The sequence below is a fragment of the Suricata suricatta genome, chromosome X, assembly GCF_006229205.1.
Source record: "Suricata suricatta isolate VVHF042 chromosome X, meerkat_22Aug2017_6uvM2_HiC, whole genome shotgun sequence".
NCBI lineage: Eukaryota > Metazoa > Chordata > Mammalia > Carnivora > Herpestidae > Suricata > Suricata suricatta.
In genome coordinates, this window is record NC_043717.1 from 40419352 (window position 1) to 40439205 (window position 19854).

General features: G+C 54.4%; 2 protein-coding genes across 12 annotated transcripts in view; one reads left to right on the top strand and one right to left on the bottom strand.

Moving 5' to 3' along the window:
- The first annotated feature begins 2911 nt into the window (after positions 1-2911).
- CCDC120 (coiled-coil domain containing 120) lies at positions 2912-17583 on the top strand. Of its 11 annotated transcripts, none has more exons than XM_029930504.1 (13): positions 2912-3231; positions 7612-7776; positions 10533-10590; positions 11005-11104; positions 11278-11368; positions 11514-11647; positions 12333-12473; positions 12855-13149; positions 13475-13537; positions 13795-13969; positions 14100-14198; positions 15008-15922; positions 16421-17583. In XM_029930504.1, the coding sequence occupies exons 5-13, from the start codon at positions 11320-11322 to the stop codon at positions 16533-16535; spliced, it is 1986 nt and encodes a 661-aa protein (XP_029786364.1). In that variant the 5' UTR covers positions 2912-3231; positions 7612-7776; positions 10533-10590; positions 11005-11104; positions 11278-11319; the 3' UTR covers positions 16536-17583. The 11 variants fall into 11 exon arrangements, with proteins under 11 accessions (XP_029786364.1, XP_029786362.1, XP_029786372.1 ...); XM_029930502.1 differs by having other exon boundaries at positions 10533-10586; positions 11005-11163; XM_029930512.1 differs by having other exon boundaries at positions 10533-10586; positions 11005-11150.
- A 399-nt stretch (positions 17584-17982) lies between these two features.
- PRAF2 (PRA1 domain family member 2) overlaps positions 17983-19854 on the bottom strand; it is a 2990-nt gene continuing 1118 nt past the window's right edge. Inside the window, exons 2-3 of the mRNA XM_029930076.1 lie at positions 19198-19415; positions 17983-18763 (exon numbers count right to left, since the gene is read on the bottom strand). Coding sequence (XP_029785936.1) covers positions 18624-18763; positions 19198-19415 — 358 coding nt within the window. The 3' untranslated portion in view covers positions 17983-18623. The remainder of the gene's footprint in view (positions 18764-19197; positions 19416-19854) is intronic.

A 19854-nucleotide genomic window follows, 5' to 3' on the forward strand; every position in this document is an offset into this window, starting at 1 on the left:
CTGTGTTGGGCTTCATGCTGGGCATGAAGCCTACTTAAAAAAAAGAAAATATATATGTCATCATAAACAGAATATTTGTAAAACTACATATTTTAAAGATGCTGCTGGTGAGGGCTCAGAGGGAAATTAACATGTTATTGGAAATTGGGGAAAAAGAGATCTTTATTATATAGAAGCAGAAAGAAGAGTTGAATTGTGTCCTACTGTTGTATGAAAAACAGAGCTTATAAGTAATGGACTTGAATATTTGACTGAGGAGATATCCAAGGGAAGAAATGGAGGTACTTCCTGGTCTCTTCCTGCTGCTTTTAGTAACATGTGAAAGGAAAGAGATAACATCGAGAGAAGAACTGCTAAGCAAAATGGATCCAGGATTTGGAAAATTCTGGAAAATTCCTAGGCTGTCCAAATTGCAGATGACACAAAATTTAGATTTTCTGTCAAGAAAGTACGCTCTGGAGAGAGCCAGAGGTGTGACTGGACAGCCTTTTGCTAGTACTAAAGAGATAGGTGTGTGCCTCGTGGACCCTCTCAACCATTTCAGCAGAAGTCAGGAATAGAGATGGGATTATCCATGAAAGATCTGGTGAGGACCCTCTTGTCTAATGGTGTGAATCCGTGTGACTTCCATGGAAAACCCACAACATTTTTGAGAATGAATGTTATACTGCCAGAAAACTGACTGATGGGCTTGAACGAAACAGAAATACGATGAAATGAAAGAAGGATGTTGGGCTCCCAATATTCTACCAGAAAGATACAGCATAAAACTACTCAGCACAAACACGTGCTTCCCTTCAAAAGAAAGGAAGAATGACTTTGTGTGCAGAGCTGTGGGCCCAGAGGTGAAACCTCAAGCCATAGAGAATTATTCCCAGGTGTTGAAACCTAACGGAACTTGCCCTGCTGCATTTCAAAATTACTTGGGACCAGTGACCCCTTTTTTCCTTACATTTTTTCCCGTTTAGAATAGGAATTTCTGTAACTCTTATTCCCACCATTGTGTTTTGGGAACAGATAACTTGTTTTCTAGTTTTACAATTCCAGACATGGAGAGGAATGTTGCCTCTGGTTGGATTGTACCCAGAGTCTCACTTATACCTGATTTAGATGATGAAATTTGGAATCTTTGACCTGATTCAATTAAGGTGAGATTTTTGAAGTTGAGTTGAATCTGTAATGGCTGAAATTTTGGGGGTATTGGGATGAGGCACATGTGTTTTGCATGTGGGGTAGATGTATAACTTTGGGGACCAAAGGGTGAATGATGCCCTCCCAAAAGATATGCACATCCTAATTCCTGGAACATATGAATGTACCTTAGATGGCAAAAAAGAAAAAGGAAAAGAAAAAGGACTTTGCAGTTTGCAGATATGATTCAGGTAAGGATTTTGAGATGGAGAAATTTTCCTGCATTATTAAGGGCACCCTAACTGTAATAACAAGTGTCCTTATTTAATTTTTTTAAAAGTTTATTTATTTTTAATTTTTTTTCCGTTTATTAAAATTTTTTTAATGCTTTATTTATTTTTAATACAGAGAGAGACAGAGCATGAGAGGGGGAGGGGCAGAGAGAGAAGGAGACACAGAACTGGAAGCAGGCTCCAGGCTCTGAGCTAGCTGTTAGCACAGAGCCTGACGCGGGGCTCGAACCCACGAATGTGAGATCTGACCTGAGCCGAAGCCGGAGGCTTAACTGACTGAGCCACCCAGGCGCCCCTAATTATTTATTTTGAGAGAGAGAGCAGGGGAGGGACAGAGGGAGAGGGAGAGAGAGAATCCCAAGCTGGCTCCACGCTGTCAGCACAGAGCCCAATGCAGGGCTTGAACCCATGAACCGTAAGATCATGACCTGAGCCAAACCCAAGAGTTAACTTACTGAGCCATCCAGGAGCCCCAACAAATGTCCTTATAAAAGAGAGCAGAAGCAGATTTCACAGACAGAATGGGAAGCAATGCAACTAAGGAAGCAAAGATTGTAGTGATTTGGTTACAGGCCAAGGAATGCTGACAGCTGCTAATATAGTAAGGTGACAGTTTCTCCCCTAGAGAGAGGAGCATGGCCCTACTGGCAACTTGATTTTGGTCTTCTGGCCCCCAGAACTGTGACAGGATAAATTTCTTAGGTTGTAAGCCACCAGGTTTGTGGTAATTCATCACAGCAGCCACAGGAAGCTAATGCAGATGGCTTGGAGGGTAGATTTGGTGGTTGTTGGAGGGATTATGCTTGGAGGTTTTCAAAGATAGTTTGAGGGTATAATTAGGATGCATTGGAAAGACAAGGTTGGATATAGTGGTCATTCAAGAGTGAGTGGTTTGGAGGCATAGTTTTGGGCTGCAGAGTATGCTCCAGGGGGTACATGGACAGTGCTTTGGGGTCAATAGGGTTTGTTTGGGGGTGCATATTGGGGGTAGATGGGAGGGTGATTGGGAAGTGATATTTGGAGGTTAATGGTTTCAGGGCTCATTGCAGATGGTTTAGGGGAACAAGTTGGGGGTAGTGAAAGGTAGTTTATTCATACAGTTTGGGAGTCCATGGAGAGTGGATTGAGGGTACTGCTTGGGATCAATGCACAATAGTTTGGGGACACATTTTGAGGGATGACGGAGGGTGGTTGGGGAACAGAAGTTTAGAAGTGTTTAGAGGTGTGGTGGTGGCTGATAGAAGGCAATTTAGCGGTACTGCTTGGGGGTCCGTGCGGGGGTGACTGGGGGGTGAGGGGTTCCAGTAAGATCACCGAAGGGGCGTGGTCTCGGTAGAGGAGAGCTCCACCGCCCTCGAGAAACCGTGTGCGCACGCGCTCCCAGCTGGTTCACTCCTGGCGCTCCCAGGACAGGAAAATCGAAGACCCAAACTGGCGCTTGCGCACTTGGTCTCCGCCGCTGCTGTGGTCTCGCGCCCCGCCCCCCGTCCCCCTACCTCCCCCCAGGCTCGCGCTCGGCGGCGGCGGCGGTGTCGGTGCCGCCGGGAGCGGACGGACCCGAGGTGAAGGTGGGGGGCCGGGGTCCACCGGCCGCGGCCGAACCGGCACGCCTCTCCCACCCTCCCCGCGCCCCCCGTGTGGCCCCCACGGCTAACAGTCGCGCGGCCAAACGCGGCCCACGGGCAGGGCGCGGAAAAAGAGTAGACGCGAGGCCGGGGACGGGGGGGCGGGCGGCGAGGAAGGGGCGCACCCACCACCCCTCCTGGCCTACGGCGACCCCGCCTACATCGGCGCACTGGGACCCTCGGTGAGTAACGCCCGCCTGGAGAGGAAGGGAGGAGACAGGGCGGGGTGAGGGCCCGGAAACACCGACTGGGGCTTTACCTGCGCGCGCACCCCGCGACCTCCGACCCTGTGGTCTCACTCCCGACCCTTACCTGACCTGACTACATTTTTTCTTAACCTCAAGCTCTGGCCAGTGTTGGCCCCAGTACCTCCGATCTGACCCCTGACCTAACCATATTCAGTCCTGGCATGATCTTCAATCCTTTTTTTGTTCCCCTAAACCCAGTCCTGACTCCAAACCCCACCCAGTTCTTTTCTAAGGATCTTTGGCTTGACCCTTTTCCATCCCTGAAGCTCATCTTGCCTTGTCCTGACCATCCTGGTTCCTTTCCTGATGCTTGACGCGTCTGTTCCCTAAACTCTTATCCAGTCTCTGATCCCCTTTCATTCATGTCCTCTCCCCCTCACCCCAGTCTAATCCAGGTCAGTCCAGATTCCTGACCTCTGATTTCTAAACTTTCTCCCCACCTGTATTATCCTCCTAGTCTCCTCTTGACTCCCCATCTCAATCCTGGACCATCCCCTTTAGACCATACCCATTTCCTGCCCTGTCTCTGCCCCCAACCGTATGCTGTTGTGCTCTGTCTTCTCTTGTCCCATCACTGTCCTCATTCCTATACTTCTTCTGTCCCAGTCTTATCCTGCTCCTTACCTCCATCCTGAACCTGCCCTTTTCCCTCTCCCCTCCCTTAACTGCTGTCTTGGCCTGTCCCTCCTCATGTGCTCTGATGACTATTCTATACTGACCCTGCCATGCTCTTTTGTTCCTTGCTGCCCCCTACTTTTTCTCTAACCCTTGTCCTGAATCTCACTCCATCTCACCCCCTGGCCAGTGTCTTGGCTCCTTCTCTCTTCTGCCTCCTGACCTCCATCCTACAAGGACTCTGATTCTGTCTTGTCCCCTACACCCCCTCCTGCCCTCTCCCTTTCCATCCCAACCCCAGACCCTTGTTCTACCCCTTACCATGCCCCTTCACCCTGTTCAGAGCTCTCTTTTCCTAACACCCACTTTCCATCTCCTCTGAGCCGAGAAGAGCTGGGGCCCTGTTATACCCTGCCCCTGAACCTGGAGGTTCTGCTGTTCCTGTGATCTCAAGTTCATCCCAAATGTTTGTCTGAGTAGGAGCAAGAGCAAGCAGCCTTGTGAGCCCTGTATGGCTAAGAGGGTTTTCTTGTGTGATGTCCCTCACCCCCACCCAGTGATCTCACACAGAGCTTGCATTTGTCTCCCTGCCCTGGGAGGGTATGGAACTGTTCCTATGCCCCCCACCCTCCCCGAGTGTGAAAGAACACCCTAAATTATTCAGTGACTCTGGGAGTCTGTGTGGTCTGGATCATGTTTCCAGCCATGCTAGGTTGGGGGCTGCCCCATTTTGAGCTGGGGCGGGTAGTGAGCAAACACACAGGGGTGGGGGACTCAGGAATGTATGTGAATCTTCTGTGTCATTTACCCCCGCCTAGTCTTGATCCTGTGTGTGCATGATCTGGAAAAAGTCCATTCCAGGCCAGAGGCTTCAGGACTTGATGGAGAGGGTGTTGGGAGTGGGGGTAGGAGGTTTATCCCCCTTCTCTCAAGTGTATGCAGTATGGATTTTGGTGCCAAGTCCATCCCACCTCTGTGGGGCAGGTGTGTGTGTGTGTGTGTGTGTGTGTGTTTGCATGCATGTGAAGGGGGTGGTCCTTGGGTGTTAGAATCAGGCCTATCCAGTAGTGACAATAACAACCACAAGAACAATATGAGGTTCTCTCTCTGAATCTCGTTGATTCTGAGGACAGACACGGAGAATGTGGAGAGTGAGAAGGTAACGTGTGAATTCAGTTATGTTTTGTTTCTTGCATTTGTCATAGAGTAGTGAGATTTTGAATAACAAGATACCAGACCCAGCTCACTCATCTAAAACACTGATTCAAACCTATTAATAACAACACAAGCATCCTTCATTGTCCCAGTGTCTCTTTGGCACCTGACTTCTGAGAGGGAGAGCTCTCCGATAGTTAAGACAGTGAAAGATACCAAGTTATCTGGAGGTGTTTTGGTTTTGCATTTTATGTAGTGAGCAGGGAGGTGAGGGACAAGGTCTCCAACTAAAACATATATTCAAATCGATTCATTTCCCTGAGCTCCAGTGGCAAGAGTTGGGATAGTAAGAATACTGTGTTGTGTGAATATATATTGTTCTTGCATCTTGCCTCGGAAGGAAAGCTCAGAGAGTAGTGGGTACCAGCTTTATCTCAAAAGTGCATCCAGACCCATTCAGCTTCTGTATATGGATAGTGAGTGTTCAGAGAATTGATCTGAAGATGTTTGGTCCTGCATGTTTGATCTTGAGTAGGGAGAGGTCATTTAATAAAGGAAAACAACTCTTTCTTTCTTTTTCTTTTTTTTTAATAGTTTATTGTCAAATTGGTTTCCATATAACACCCAATGCTCTTCCTCATAAGTGCCTTCCTCCATGACCACCACCTCCCTTTCCCCTTCCCCTCCCCCTTCAGCCCTCAGTTTGGGTTCATTTTCAGTATTCAATAGTCTCTCAGGTTTTGCATCCCTCTCTCTCCCCAACTCTCTTTCCCCCTTCCCCTCCCCATGGTCCTCCATTAGGTTTCTCCTCTTAGACCTATGAGTGCAAACATAAGGTATCTGTCCTTCTCTGCCTGACTTATTTCGTTTAGCATGACACCTTCTGTTTCAAATATGCCTGGTTTTATAGGGAAGGCTCCATGTCTGGATAGCAGGTAGGGAGGGTTTGGAGGGTGAGGGAGACCAGCTCTGTCTCACCAATGCATCTGAATACATTTAGTTCCTGATTTTGGATAGTGAGAGTTTGGACAAGTTTATTTGAGGAACAACATGTCTGTTTCAAATTTATCAGGTACAGTTCAAGGATACCAACTTGGTCTCAAAAAATCCACGCATGTGTGCATACACAGGTCTGAATTGGCAGGAATAGTTGTAATTATGACAATTGGGGCACCTGGGTGGCTTAGTTGGTTAGGCATCCAATGTCAGCTCAGGTCATGGTCTCACAGTTTGTGGGTTCAAGCCCCGCATCGGGCTCTGTGCTGACAGTTCAGAACCTGGAAACTGCTTCGGATTCTGTCTCTCCCGCTCTCACTCTGTCGTTCCCTCTCTCAAGAATAAATAAACATTAAGAAACAATTTAAGTATGACAGCCAACACACATCAAGCACTTACCAAGGGCCAGTTAACTGTCCAAAGCAAGTTTTAAGTGTATTAATTCAAGTCATGCTCACAGCAATCCTGTGAAGTACACACTATTGTTATCATCCCCATATTAAAGATGAGGACACTGAGACACAGGATAAGTGACTTGTCCAAGCAATTACATAGCCATAAGTGTCAGAGCAGGGTTGAATCTCAGAGCCACCACTTTCTACCCCTACATGAGGCCACATGAGGTTCAGGTCCTGGCTAGGGTGGGCCCTAGTGGTTGGCCATCTTCCAGGCAGTTAAAAGTGGTCGACCGGGGGAACGATGTGTGTGAGTGATTCTTCCCCGCCTGTCTGCCTGGCCTAAGAGGCCCAGTTACCTGCTTTCCCCTCCTTACTCCTGCAGGTCGCCACCTTTGCATGAGTTTATTCTTGTTGTTATCAGCGGTCATTAATGACGTGGTGTGAGTTTCCTTGTACTTTGAAATGCCTTCCAAAGTGACTCTGGCCTCTCCTGGCTCTGTAACTATTGTTTACCCATTTTACGGATGAGGACACCTAAGGCTTGCTATTCAGTCTATGCTGCCAGCCAGATACCCTTGTCCCTCTCAGCTCTGGTTTTAGAACTGTCCTTTCCCCCAACATTCTTGGTGTCCCTTAAGAGGCAGGAGAGGCCACGGCTGAGGGGACACTCCCCATCAAAACCCAGCCACCTACCTTGCGGCCACTGCCTCCACCAGCTCTCGGCAGTGAAGGGGGGAGAAAGGGAGGTGGATGAAAAGGGCCTTTGTGTCCCTTTCCGGAAATATCCTCAGGAAGAAAGGTGGGCAGGGTGGCGGGAGGCCTCAATAGCATGTGTACAGAGCAGGGCGTTGCTGATACAGAGCTCCCCTCCAGGCTTAGCCCACCTGCCAAGTGGGGAGGGAGGTTTCCTCACTCTGCTCTTTCACATCACAGCATGAGCTGCTGCAGGGGCCCAGGTTGGGCTTGGGCCCTGAGGTCACAGAGCAGATGGTCCCAAATGGAGCACAGGATGTGTGGTATGTGCTGGGGCAGGCCAGAGCCCTCAATTTCCTTGAGTCCTGGCCAGAAATGCCCAAAGGGGAGGAGTGGGGGAGAGCCAACCTGGATGTGAAGAAGTATGAACCCCTTCCCCACTCCTCCTCCTTTGCAGGAGTAGCCTCTGTCTGCCTCCAACCCAGGATCCAACCCCCCGAGTTCTGAGTCCACCTGCTCTTAATGCCTCTCTGATCAGAATCAGGCCTCTTCACCAGTCCAAGCCCCAGCTTCCCTATTGACAAGCTGGCTATGAAGAGCTGGGTCTGCCTCATCCTCCCAGGTTTGTGGGGTGAAAACATGTGTTTTGTCAGTTTGGTGAGATGATTTCTTCTGGAGGTGCAGAAGGTGGTCAGGTCGTGAGACCCAGTCTTTCCTGGGAAAAATTGACTTCCTCTGTCCCCAGCTTGGGAAACTGTTACCCAGTGAGGGTGGCGGTTGTCCCAAGACCTTCTCCCACCCCAACCTTGCCCTAGGAGGAAAGGGTAGGGGCCTCAGGCATGTGGTGCTTGCTGTCTAGAGACACACACCCGATTTACATACACCTGAGGCCTCCCATATGCTTAACAACACCCCCAGAACTCCACCCCCCAGCTCCCAGGTCATAAATATCCTTGGGTGGGCAGGGTCTGTCTGACGCAGGAACCTGGGTAGCACCAGCCCCACTCTCATAACCCCTTAGCCCTTCTTCCTTGGTTCTCTGCTTGGTGATTGGGTAGAGCAGGGCTGTCTGGGCTCTTTTGTTGGCCATGCTGACCACCCTGAAGGGCCTTGGTCCTGAGACTTCCCCTAAGGGTGTCCTGTGCCCTGGTGACAGGCAGGCAAGGGTTAAGAGGTATGGGCTGGCCCAGTCCTGGCCAGGTGGGCTGGGCTATTGCCTAGTGGGAGGCGGCCTAGGCATCTGCCACTGGCTCACCACTCACTGCCACTACCAGCTGGAACAGGGCCTGGTTGAGACAACTATTTTTTCAAGGTACCTGAGGCCACCCTACAGCACCTCTCTGGCATTGGTGAGCACCTGGGAACAGAGGGCCCAGGGGCAGGGTAGGGGGAGAAGGGTCTAGGGTGTACTGAGGCTCCCTGCAGTAGAAAGCCAAGTCTGTGCAAGACGTACAGTGAAGAAGGAGGGCCCGAGTGGAAGAGTGAAGCCCAAAATGTCCCATTTCCTTTGCTGGCATGAAGCCGATTCCTTGCCAGAAATGAACAAGGGGAAGGGATGGGGGAGAAGACAAGCCATAGTCCCCCCTTCTCCACTGTCCCCTCTACTTCCTCTCCCTGTTCCCCTTCCCCCCTGGGCAGGAGTGTCTGCCCTCCTGCAACCTGGGGCCTGGCCCCCCCCGGAAAGCCCAGACTGGGCTGTTGAGAAACTACTTCCTGGCACCTGCCTGCCCCCAGTCTGTTCACCCAGAGTGGGGGCAGAGGGGCCTGCAGGGGAGTGTGGGGGATAGTCCCAGACACTAAGAGTTTGTATGTGCTCCGATTGGGACAAGATATGGAAATGGGGGGGTCCCACTGCGGGTATTGGGGTGCCACCCAGGTGAGGTGTCTTGGTTGTAAACAGTCATTATGGCCAGGAATTTCTTTCTCAGCTGTGGTGTCAGAAGGGCAGACCTGAAAAACCTGCTGGGCCCGCCTCTGGGTGTGTGTGTGGGGGTACCCTCTGCAGCTCTCCTGCTGCAGCCCTACCTGGGACTGGACTCTGGAGCTGGTGGGGGGGCCGGTGTGGGGGATGTTAGGAAATGGGACTGCTGGGATACCCTTTCTCACCATCTTCAGGTGGGGCTAGGGGAGTTCCGGACCCCTAGGCAAAGGCGCAGAGGGCAGGCGAGTGGAGGCAGAGGTCTGGGAGCCGGGTGTGGGGGTGTGGGGCGTTGACCCTGTGTCTAGCCTACCCAGTGACCCCATGACTCAGGCCTGAGCTATGTCCCCGAGGTCAGGCTGACAGGGTGGAGTCAGGGTTCCTGTCTGGACCCCATGTTGACTTCCAGGATGCCGTGAGCTCCCAGGGAAGGAAGGCTCAAGGCAGCCCAGGGTGGGATATGGGGAAGGATTAGGGGAACCCTGAGAGAGTTTCTCAAACTCAAGTGGAGGCTGAGGAAGCAGGAGCCCCAGGAGCTTGGGGGCAGGGGAAGCTGAGCTGGGACCCCAAGGAAACCCCGCCGTGCTGGGCAGTGTCGGACCTTGGAGGCCGGGCATTGGAGTACCTCTCTCCAAAGTATGTGTTGTTGCCTGGGTGTGCAAAAAGGCTTGAGAGACTGATCCCTGCCCCTGAGACTGAGGACAGAGGACCACTGTTTTGTGGAGGGCATACAGACTCTATAGAGCCGGTAAGAGGACTGCCAAGAAACTGGTGGCACCATATTAGCCGGTTGGCCACATCCCCCAGCATACAGATGGGGAAGGAGCTTGAACCCATACCTCCTTGGTTGCCTGAGTCTTCTTCACACCCGGCCACCATGTCATGACAAGCGGGGGATTAGGTGGGGATGGGACATCTGTGGCCTTGTAAGGCCCTCCCAGTTGCCTGCTGCTGAGGTCAGGCCAGGTGGTGGGAGGTGATGTCACCTGGCTACCCAGCTGGGGACTAAGCAGGATGTGGGAGGGAAGGAGCAAACTCCAGAGGAGAGGATGAGGGCAGGGCTGGCAGCTAGCCAAGACAGGTCCTATGGTCAGCCAGGGAGTCTGGGGGCAGAAGATAAAGCAGGAGGCAGGAGGCTTATTATCTGCAGCTGTAGACTTTGCTGATCACAGTCCTGGAAGGGTGACTTCTCTGTGCTGGGTACAGAACAGGTTGGGGTGGCAAGAGGGGCTGGAGGGGTCCCGGGACTAAGGGAACACTCCCCCTGCTGCGCCAGGGCTGCAATATGGAGTTGGGACAAATAGAGACCACAGATCTGGGCTAGATCCCTACCTTGGCTACCTTGGAACTCTTTCATTTATGCAACAGACATTCATTGGATATTTGCTGCATGTTCAGAAGTGTTCTCAGTGCTAGAGATACCGATGAAAACAGAACAGATACGTTTCTTGTCTTTGCAGATATATAAGGGAGGCTCAGTCACTTGCTGGACAGCACTTGCAAGGAGACATAATGTAGGTATCTACCTCTAGAAGTGACATTCAAGCCCCAGAATGTGAGAACCAGAGGCCGGAGAGGCAAGACATGAAAAGAGCACTCCAGACAGCCACAGCCTGGGCTAAGATCCTGAAGTTCGCCAGGCTGGGAGCTTATGAGGAATTGGTGGGGTTAGAACAGCTTCAGTGAGGGAGAGTCAGGCCATAGGGATGGGCCTAGGCTGCTACATCCTTAGCCATGGACATTATTTTGCCCCTCTGTGCCTTACTGTCTTCATCTCTAAAATGGGTGCAATAATCCCAGAACTGCTATCACAGGGTGGTTGTAAAGAGCAAATATGCATGGAAGGTAACTGTTCCAGGCGCCCAGGTGCTTAATAAATGCCCACCCTTATTATAGTTGGCTGAATCTGTATCCTTAACTCTTTCTCCCCAGGCAAGACTCCCAACTGTGGCCCATGGACCTCTGAGGAGGCGTCGTAAGTCCGCCCAGCTCCCCACTTGCTGTGCTCCCACTCAATGGGAAGGGAACCAAGGTACCAGGGCCTAGTGGGTCCGGACACCAACACAGATTCTGAGAGGGCAGGTCAATCAGGTGGGTGGGGTCAGGGTCCCTCTTCTTCCCAGCTGGGGTGTGGGAAGTTGGGTAGGGGTAGGGGTTGGGGGAACACAATATGCTTCCTTAATGGCCCCTGTGCATCACTGCCAGGCCTTGTCCAGCCATCAGCCACGGCCTCTCGACAGCACCAGGATGGAAGTCAAAGGTCAGCTGATTAGCTCTCCCACCTTCAATGCCTCAGGTAGGTGACTGGCTCCCTTTTTCTGCCTCTTCCCCTGCTCTGAGTCACCACCTGCCTACTTGAAAAGGGTTGGTGCCTGGCCCCACAGCTGTGCCAGGGTGCCCCAGCTGATCTTTGCTCTGAACTTTGCTCCTTCTGTGTCCAGCTGCCCTGTTTGGAGAGGCTGTCCCCCAGGCGAAGTCAGAGCGTCTGCGGGGGCTGCTTGACCGGCAGCGGGCCCTGCAGGAGGCCCTGAGCCTGAAACTTCAGGAGCTCCGCAAAGTGTGTCTCCAGGAAGCGGTGAGAGCCTGCCCCTAAGACTGCCTGGTTGGGGGTGGGGAGCACAGTGAGGAGATGGGGCCACTACGTAGGCACTAGGTAGGCGTTTGCTGAGCCACTTGTCTGCACTGTAGGTTCCTTGTCACCCTGTAGCTTCTCAAAGCTCAGCTTAGACATCTTCCAATCAGTAAAATATGGCAGTGCAGGCCCGCAGTTCCTTATCGGCAATTTGAAATCTCAGATGCCTCCAAAACAATAGCTGTTTCCAAAATCTGGCAGTAAAACCTGACCTGAACTGACAAGGGGTGAGTTATAGTTTTGATTTACCCCTCTTGGTGTGAACATCTACAGTTTGCCAGAAATGATCGTGCAGTTCAGAGCATGCAGCCCCAGGCCCTGAGGGGGATGTTACGTACCGTGCAGTATGTAGACTGTGTCACCTTTACAAAAAATAAGAAATCCTGGATTCCAAAGCAGGTCTCTGTATCTCCCATGCCCACTGTCCCAGGGATTTGGGCCACTGAGGGGCTGAGAATACACAGTACATGTGTCTGGTGGAGAACTGGGAAGAGGGAGAGAAGTAACAGGCATGGGGTGCTGACCATGACTGCGCTCTTAGTAGGACTTCTGTAGCTCCAGGAGTTGATACCGCCTTGCCCACTCCCCCAGCTAACTATTGATAGTCTCTTACCCCTGCCCCCACCAGGAACTGACTGGCCAGCTGCCCCCCGAGTGCCCGCTGGAGCCTGGTGAACGGCCCCAGTTGGTCCGCCGGCGGCCCCCTGCAGCCCGAGCCTACCCTCCGCCGCACCCCAACCCAGCACACCACTCCTTGTGCCCTGCTGAGGTGAACAGATGGGCTTGGAGAGCAAGATGGGGGTGGGACAGGTACAGAGGAGGAGGAGCCTAGAGGAAGCCTGGCAGGGCCAGGATTGCACCCAGGGTAGGGAGATGCTGAGTGAGAAGGGAACGGCTTGAGGGAGGTGGGTTCTGGCTCTGAGGGAGGATGCTGGTCCCCATTTGTGATATGCCCCTCACACTCAAGAAGATAAATATGTCTAGTCCCTTATCAAGATATGCCCTGCCTGCAGAGGAAATGAGCTCTGCCCCGGAATAGCCCCCGACCCCCACTCCACTCAAGTGGAGACAGGCTGTACCCACAGCGGGCCCTGTGCTTGGCCATTTCCAACAACTGGTCCTGTCCCACCCTCTTTGGTGGGCCCCACAGGAGCTGGCCCTTGAGGCCCTGGAGCGTGAGGTGTCCGTGCAGCAGCAGATTGCGGCGGCCGCCCGCCGCCTGGCGTTGGCCCCTGAGCTGAGCATCGAGCAACGCCGGCGCCGGCGCCAGGTCCAGGCAGATGCACTGCGGAGGCTGCATGAGCTGGAGGAACAACTTGGGGACCTCCGTGCCCGACTTGGCCTCCCAGTGCTCCCACCACCACAGCCCCTACCCCTGTCCACAGGGGCAGTTATCACAGCCCAAGGAGTCTGCTTGGGTACACGCCTCGCTCAGCTCAGCCAAGGTGAGACAGGCCTGTCACCCCCAGCCCCTGCGGTGAAAGTGGAGCGTGGGCATCGGCTGACGGACACGGTAGGGGTGGGGTGGGTAAACAGCCAGTGGAAAGTGGGAGAGAGGCAGATCTTAAGGGACCCGACTTGTAAAAGGAGTTGTGTTGAACTGGCTCTGCAGCAGGGGCGGGGCTGCTGGAAACTAGACCATATGGCACCAGGAGAATGAGGAGCTGAGCCCCGAGTGGTCTTGGACTCAGGTGAAAGTGGGTTCTTGGGAAGGAACAGGGCAGGGAGGAGACCGTTGATCGGCCTGGGTCTCCCCCTTCTCACCTGCAGAGGACGTAGTTCTGCATTCCGAGAGCAGCTCCCTATCAGAGTCTGGGGCCAGCCATGATAATGGTGAGGACCCCTGTTCCCCCAAACCCATCCATCCTTTGATAATTAGCCCCTCCCCTCCCTCTTCAACCCCTCCTCAGCCGTGCCTCATCCTTCCATGGGGCCTCCATCTTTCTTGTGTCACCTTGTCCATCTCATCAGCCCCAATACCAGCCTCATGCCTTAGTCCCTGCCCGGCCTGCTGCCACTCCCTATGTCCCTGGCCTGCAACCCATCTGGCGCCCTCTCATTGACTTCCCCACTTTCTGCCTTCCTCTCAGAGGAGCCTCGTAGCTGCTTCCCTCTAGCTGAGCGCCCCTCGCCGCCCAAAGCCTGGGACCAGCTGCGGGCAGTGTCGGGGGGCAGCCCTGAGCGGCGAACCCCATGGAAACCACCACCATCAGATCTTTATGGGGATCTGAAGAGCCGGCGGAACTCTGTGGCCAGCCCCACCAGGTGAGGGTGAGCCCCTTCCCTCCCCCAGGAGCCAGGAGCGGTGTCCTGAGCCTGGGGCTGGCAGGAGGGCCTGCTCGTGACTACGGTCTCTAACTTGGCCCTCGACCTGGACCTGCCCATCTCTGTCTAGCCCCACACGCTCGCTGCCCAGGAGTGCCTCCAGTTTTGAGGGGCGAAGTGTGCCTGCCACCCCTGTCCTCACCCGGGGCGTTGGCCCCCAGCTCTGCAAGTAAGGACTAGAGGAAGGAACTGTTAGTTCTAACTAGGAGAGCAATATCAAAAGGGCATGGGACGTGAGAGGCTGGGTGTATTTTGGACAAGTCATTTCTCTTTGAATCTTCGCTCCTCATCTGTGAAATGGGCATAATACCTATCATCTGCTGGGAATCCATGTCTTCCAATAGGTGCTATTGCTATTCCCATTTTATAGATGAGGAAACTGAGGCACAGAGAGGTTAAGTGACTTGTTAGTAAAGCAAAGACCTCGTGTTTGAACCCTGGCAAGTCACTCTATAGTCCGTGCTTTTAACCACTATACCTTTCTGCTTCTTAAATACTTGCCAAGTGCCTGCTTCTCCTAGGCCATGAGCAAAACAAAATCCCTGTCCTTATGGCACTTGCATCCTGTGAATGGTGGCTGTTGGGATGATAGTTTCGGGTGGTTCATACACATGGCAGGCATGGGGGGGACAGTTCAGGAAGTTGAATTCTGGATCCAAGAATCAGGACGCCATCGTGGAGGCAGTGGGGGGCTATGAGACACACAGTAGCAGGGCTGAGGGTCATGTGTTGGGGAGAGCCCTCTGCTGGCCCTCCTTTGCTAGTACTTCCTCTCCAGCACTACCCACCCCCAACCACAGACATCTCCCTCGGTGCTGATATCCCCCTATGTATCTTCAGTCCCTCTGCCCCCCAGCGTGAGACAGAACCTTGGGTCCCTTTTGTGCAAGTTGAAGGCTCAGGAAAGGTTGAGATACAGCAGGCCCTGGCCTGATATTTCTGACCCTACACTTGTCACCCCCACCTCTGTATTCCCAGACCCGAAGGCCTCCATTCTCGCCAGTGGTCCGGCAGCCAGGACTCCCAGATGGGCTTTCCCCGGGTGGACCCGGCCTCTGACCGTGCCTCCCACTTCGCAGCTCGCACCCGCCGCAGCAACAGCTCTGAGGCCCTGCTTGTGGACCGGGCGGCTGGCGGGGGAGCTGGCTCCCCGCCGGCACCTCTGGCTCCCCCTGCCGCTGGCCCCCCGGTCTGCAAGAGCAGCGAGGTGCTGTATGAGCGCCCCCAGCCAACCCCTGCCTTCTCCTCCCGAACGGCCGGCCCCCCAGACCCTCCCCGGGCTGCTCGGCCTAGCTCAGCTGCCCCTGCCTCCCGAGGGCCCCCCCGGCTCCCGCCTGTGTGTGGGGACTTCCTCTTGGACTATTCCCTGGACCGGGGCCTGCCCCGCAGTGGTGGTGGGGCAGGCTGGGGGGAGCTGCTGCCAGCGGCTGAGGTCCCAGGACCCCTCTCCCGCCGGGACGGGCTCCTCACCATGTTCCCAGGTCCACCACCTGTATATGCAGCTGATGGCAGCAGCCCCCTCCTCCGCAGCAAGGATCCCCACACCCGTGCCACCCGCACCAAGCCCTGTGGCCTGCCCCTAGAAGCCACCGAGGGACCAGAGGTGCATCCCAACCCTCTGCTGTGGATGCCCCCCCCCACCCGTATCCCCCCAGCTGGTGAGCGCAGCGGCCATAAGAACCTAGCCCTGGAGGGGCTGCGGGACTGGTACATCCGCAACTCGGGACTGTCTGCTGGGCCCCAGCGCCGGCCTGTGCTGCCCCACACGGGCCCGCAACACCCGCCCTTCCTCCATGCCCGCTGCTATGAGGTGGGCCAGGCGCTGTATGGGGCCCCCAACCAGGCGCCGCTCCCGCACTCGAGGAGTTTCACGGCACCCCCTGTCTCCGGCAGGTATGGGGGCTGCTTTTACTGATGGGTAAGGGTCTCTGGAGGCAGATGGCAAAGATGTCCAGGCTGGGGAGCAGCCAGTCATGGTAGCTAATGACTCGGACCACAAGAGAACTAGCTGCAGCCTTAGCACAGGGTCACTGAGCCCTGCCTGACCTGCATGAGTCTGCGGGGGCTTGGTGGAGAGGGGTGTCTTGGGCCCTGGCAACAGCAGTTTTCCACCAAGCCATAGAAGAATTCTAATATTGGAACAAAACAGTGCATGTCAGCTGAAAATGAGCCTTGAAAGCAGGGTGCTGGGAGGAAGAGCCTCCCGGGACCCTCGTCTTTCTCTTCTTCCTTTATGCCGTGCTCCCCACGCTTGCAAGCCCAAACGTGCTCTCCTTTGCCTGCCTCTGCCTCTTTAACAAGCCTCTTTTCCTCTCTTTCTGTGTCTCGTTCGTCTTCTCTTCTCTTCTCTGTCTTGCCACCCTGTCTGGATTCCTGCTACCCCTTCTAAAGATACTACGCGGACTTCCTGTATGCCCCGGAGCTGAGCGCTCGTTTAAGTGACCTGACGCTAGAGGGGGAGCAGTCCTCCAGTTCTGACTCTCAGACCCCGGGGACACTGGTCTGACCCCTTCTCATATGCTCCATGTTGGCCTGGGCACAGCTTTAGTCTGGGGAGCACACAGCTGACCTCGCTGAACCCTGGGGTGTGGTTGCTCTCAGTCCTGGGGCGGGGGTGGGGGGTGCCGAACCTGATCTTCCAAGGCCCCTGACTCCTTGTGGACCCACGAAGGTGTCTGACACCCTGCTTCCCCTCTCACACTGTGCTGGGAACTGGGGCCCTCAGCCAGCTTAAAAGAGGGGGGATGGTGTAATGGGGACTCCAAGCCCCTTCCTCCATTTCTGTTTACAGTTGTGATTAGATATTCGCTGTCTTTCCCCCAACACTGGACGTTTTTATAAAAGGGAAACTGTGATCTCATCCGGGTTGGGCTCATTCCTGTCCCCATGCCCAGCCTATTCCATTCAGGAACCCCCTCCACGAAACGGACTATAGAGGGTCTTGAGGCCCTGTTTGGGACAGCCAGGAGAGACTCTAGTGTGAACAGAACCCCCTGCCACCCCTCACCAGGGCAGTTCTCGGGGAGATGGGCTCTCTGCCCACATTAGGAAGGACTAAAGTCTGGGTAGGGGCCTTGGGCTCATTTTCCTGCCCCCAGGGCTGCCCGAAGGAACCCCAGTCCCTGTCTGCCTGTCTGTGCCCGCTGCCTCTGCCCACAAGATGTGATGGCCCAGCCTCTGGTGGCAGCCTCTGCCCTGTCAATCCCCAATCAGGAAGCCCTGCAGGAGGGCCAGAGGGCAGAGCCGTCAGGTGTGTTGTGTCCTGGGATGCTGCGGTGGTGGAACCTGGCATCTGGTGGATGCCAGTAAAATCCTCAGGTGACGTCTGGCCAGAGGCTGCGTCACATCTTCCTTGGCTTTCTTTCTATCCACCACTTTTTAAATCTATACAAGCTGTGTTTTCTATGATACCTATCTGTGACTTTCTGGAGGTGGGGGTCCCCCTACCTCCTTTACCTGGTGTTAAACTTTTCTTTTTCTACCAATGGATCTGGGCCCAAGACACTACCCACACTGGAAGGGGATTTCTATAATAAATGTGTAAACTGAACCGATGTGTTACTCCTCCGTCTTGCCTTGGGAGCCCACACCTGTAGTTAAGACCAGATAATATATTTTTATGACTCTGTGATAAGAACACTGGAAACAGCCCATGATAATATCATCCACTTTGGCTTTTCTTGCTGTGACATGGGGCCACATCTCTGCCCACTCAGATTGCTGGCTAGCCCTGAACAAGAGCCCTCAGTAATACAAATGATAGGAAACACCTGCCCTTAACTATCTTGTGTGTTAATGCCACTCCAGAGGTAACAGGTTCGAGGAAGGAACTGAGAGCTCACTCCTTCAGTCCATGTATTCGACACAGAGATCTAGTCAGAAAGAGTCTAGCAGGATCAAAGAGCAGAAGGCCACTTCTGGTCATCGAAATGCATAGACTTGACCCAGGAGGCTTGAGAGATACAACAGCCTTTATTGTTGCCGTAACACTGATACGGATGCCCCATTCCAGATCGGGATACCCTCATCCCACCCCATCCCTTGGTGCTCATCATTATGGGATTATGGAGAGGGGGACAGAATCACTAAGCAGAGCTGGAGAGCAGCAAATGGGACTGGAGAGGGTTCAGGTGACCTGGAACCAAGGGTTCAACATTCAACAGAGTCAGGATGCCTGAATGCTCTGTCCTGATTGGGGCTGGGTCCAAGATTTGGCAATGCCCTTATCTGGGTTCAAAGCCAAGGTGGGGTCTGGAAAAGCCTTAGTCCAGGGTTCAAGAGAATGCCTTGAGCCCAGATCCCAGCTTTGGGGCTGAGCATGGGAGACGGATGGGTCCCAGACTGGAGGTAGGGGAGTATCTCTGGGTCCAAAGTTTGAGGATGGTGGTGGATGCTCTGGTATCCAAGCCCCAAGTTCAGGGCTGAGGAAGAGTCTGGTCCCCTAGGTAATGAGGGCTGGGTAGAGGGAGGGTCACAAATGTCCTGCTTTCTAAACTGGACAGAGCCCTCTATTTCAAGGGCTTGGAAAGGGCTCTGGGTCCCAGTACAGAGCAGGGGTAGCATTCTCTAGGTCTTGGGTACAGATCCCAGACTCCTAGGATCCAGCCTCCTGCTCTTGTCCCAGCGCCTCCAGTAGCAGCCCCATTGGTGTCCGCTTGAGACCAATACTCTCAATCTTGTTCTCAATCTTGTTCTTAAGGTTCCGCAGGCGTAGTGAGGCGTGCACCAGAATCACTGTGGGCAGTGCCGAGAGGAGTGGGGTCAGTGGGGTGAGATATCAGCTTTTAGCCAGTGGGGGAACCACGGAGGGAAATTGGAACACAGGCAGGCCAACAGAGTGATCAGTGGCCAGGATACCTCTGATACCTCTGATCTAGAAGTGTGGCCGAGTACTGAGTTTTGCAACTGGGCCGTGGCCAGGGAGCCCGCGCGGTAACTGGGACGTGGCTGGTGGAAGACACTTAATACCAACAGCGAGGCCAGGAAAGGCGGTAGTTAAGAGGGGCGTTCCCAGAAAAGGAAGGCAAAACGCTGGGGAAAGCTTTTTGCAAAAGGGGTGTGGCCACATGCCCCCCTGGTTTCCTAGCCTCTTCCCAGAGCAGGGCAGGGTTGCACTGTGTGCAAGCGCCAGCCGTTTTCTCGGCGGTCTCAGGGTAGTGAATACTCACGAAGCACAGGCCCGGCGACGCCTAGTAGGAAAGTGCAAGCGCTGCCCGCGGCCCAGAGAACAAGGAGGCCGAAGGCAAGCACTGCGGCCAGGCAGGCGGCGGGGTGGCTGCGGCGGCAACGGCGCATGGCTGCTTGAGTCTCCGCCGCCCATACCAGCACGCCAAGGGCCACCGTCACTACCAGCGCACTTAGGAGGGTGTGCAGCGGGCGCACATACCTGTGAGGACAATGAAACTAAGCTAGTCCAACAGACGGGGAGAGGGTTGCCCAGCCTCCAAACCTGCTGGACCACCGTCCATCCAATCCCGGACACCAGGAGCTTTGGTTCCCCCCTCTCCTGCCCCTCCAGCCCGGAAAATAACCCCTCAGCCCTGTCTCCCAACAGGTTCACCCTCCTGGGCTTCTGACTCCAAGGAGCCCTGTGGACCCTCATTTCTTTGGTGTCAACCCTACAGTCCCATCTTCCTTAGCTCTCCCGTTCAGGCTCTCCCATCCAGCTAGGCCTCCGGGCTCCCAGCTCTTCCGGTCCAGCCCTACCCCCCCCCCCCCCCCCCCCCCCCCCCCCCCCCCCCCCCCCCCCCCCCCCCCCCCCCCCCCCCCCCCCCCCCCCCCCCCCCCCCCCCCCCCCCCCCCCCCCCCCCCCCCCCCCCCCCCCC

Bases quoted from the DNA above. Each gene is read 5' to 3' on its own strand.
- CCDC120 (XM_029930512.1), top strand. From the start codon at position 11,088: ATGGGAAGGGAACCAAGGTACCAGGGCCTAGTGGGTCCGGACACCAAC. The intron at 11,648-12,332 runs GTGAGAGCCTGC...TGCCCCCACCAG, and splicing joins AAGTGTGTCTCCAGGAAGCG to GAACTGACTGGCCAGCTGCC. The intron at 13,150-13,474 runs GTGAGACAGGCC...TCTCACCTGCAG, and splicing joins CCTCGCTCAGCTCAGCCAAG to AGGACGTAGTTCTGCATTCC.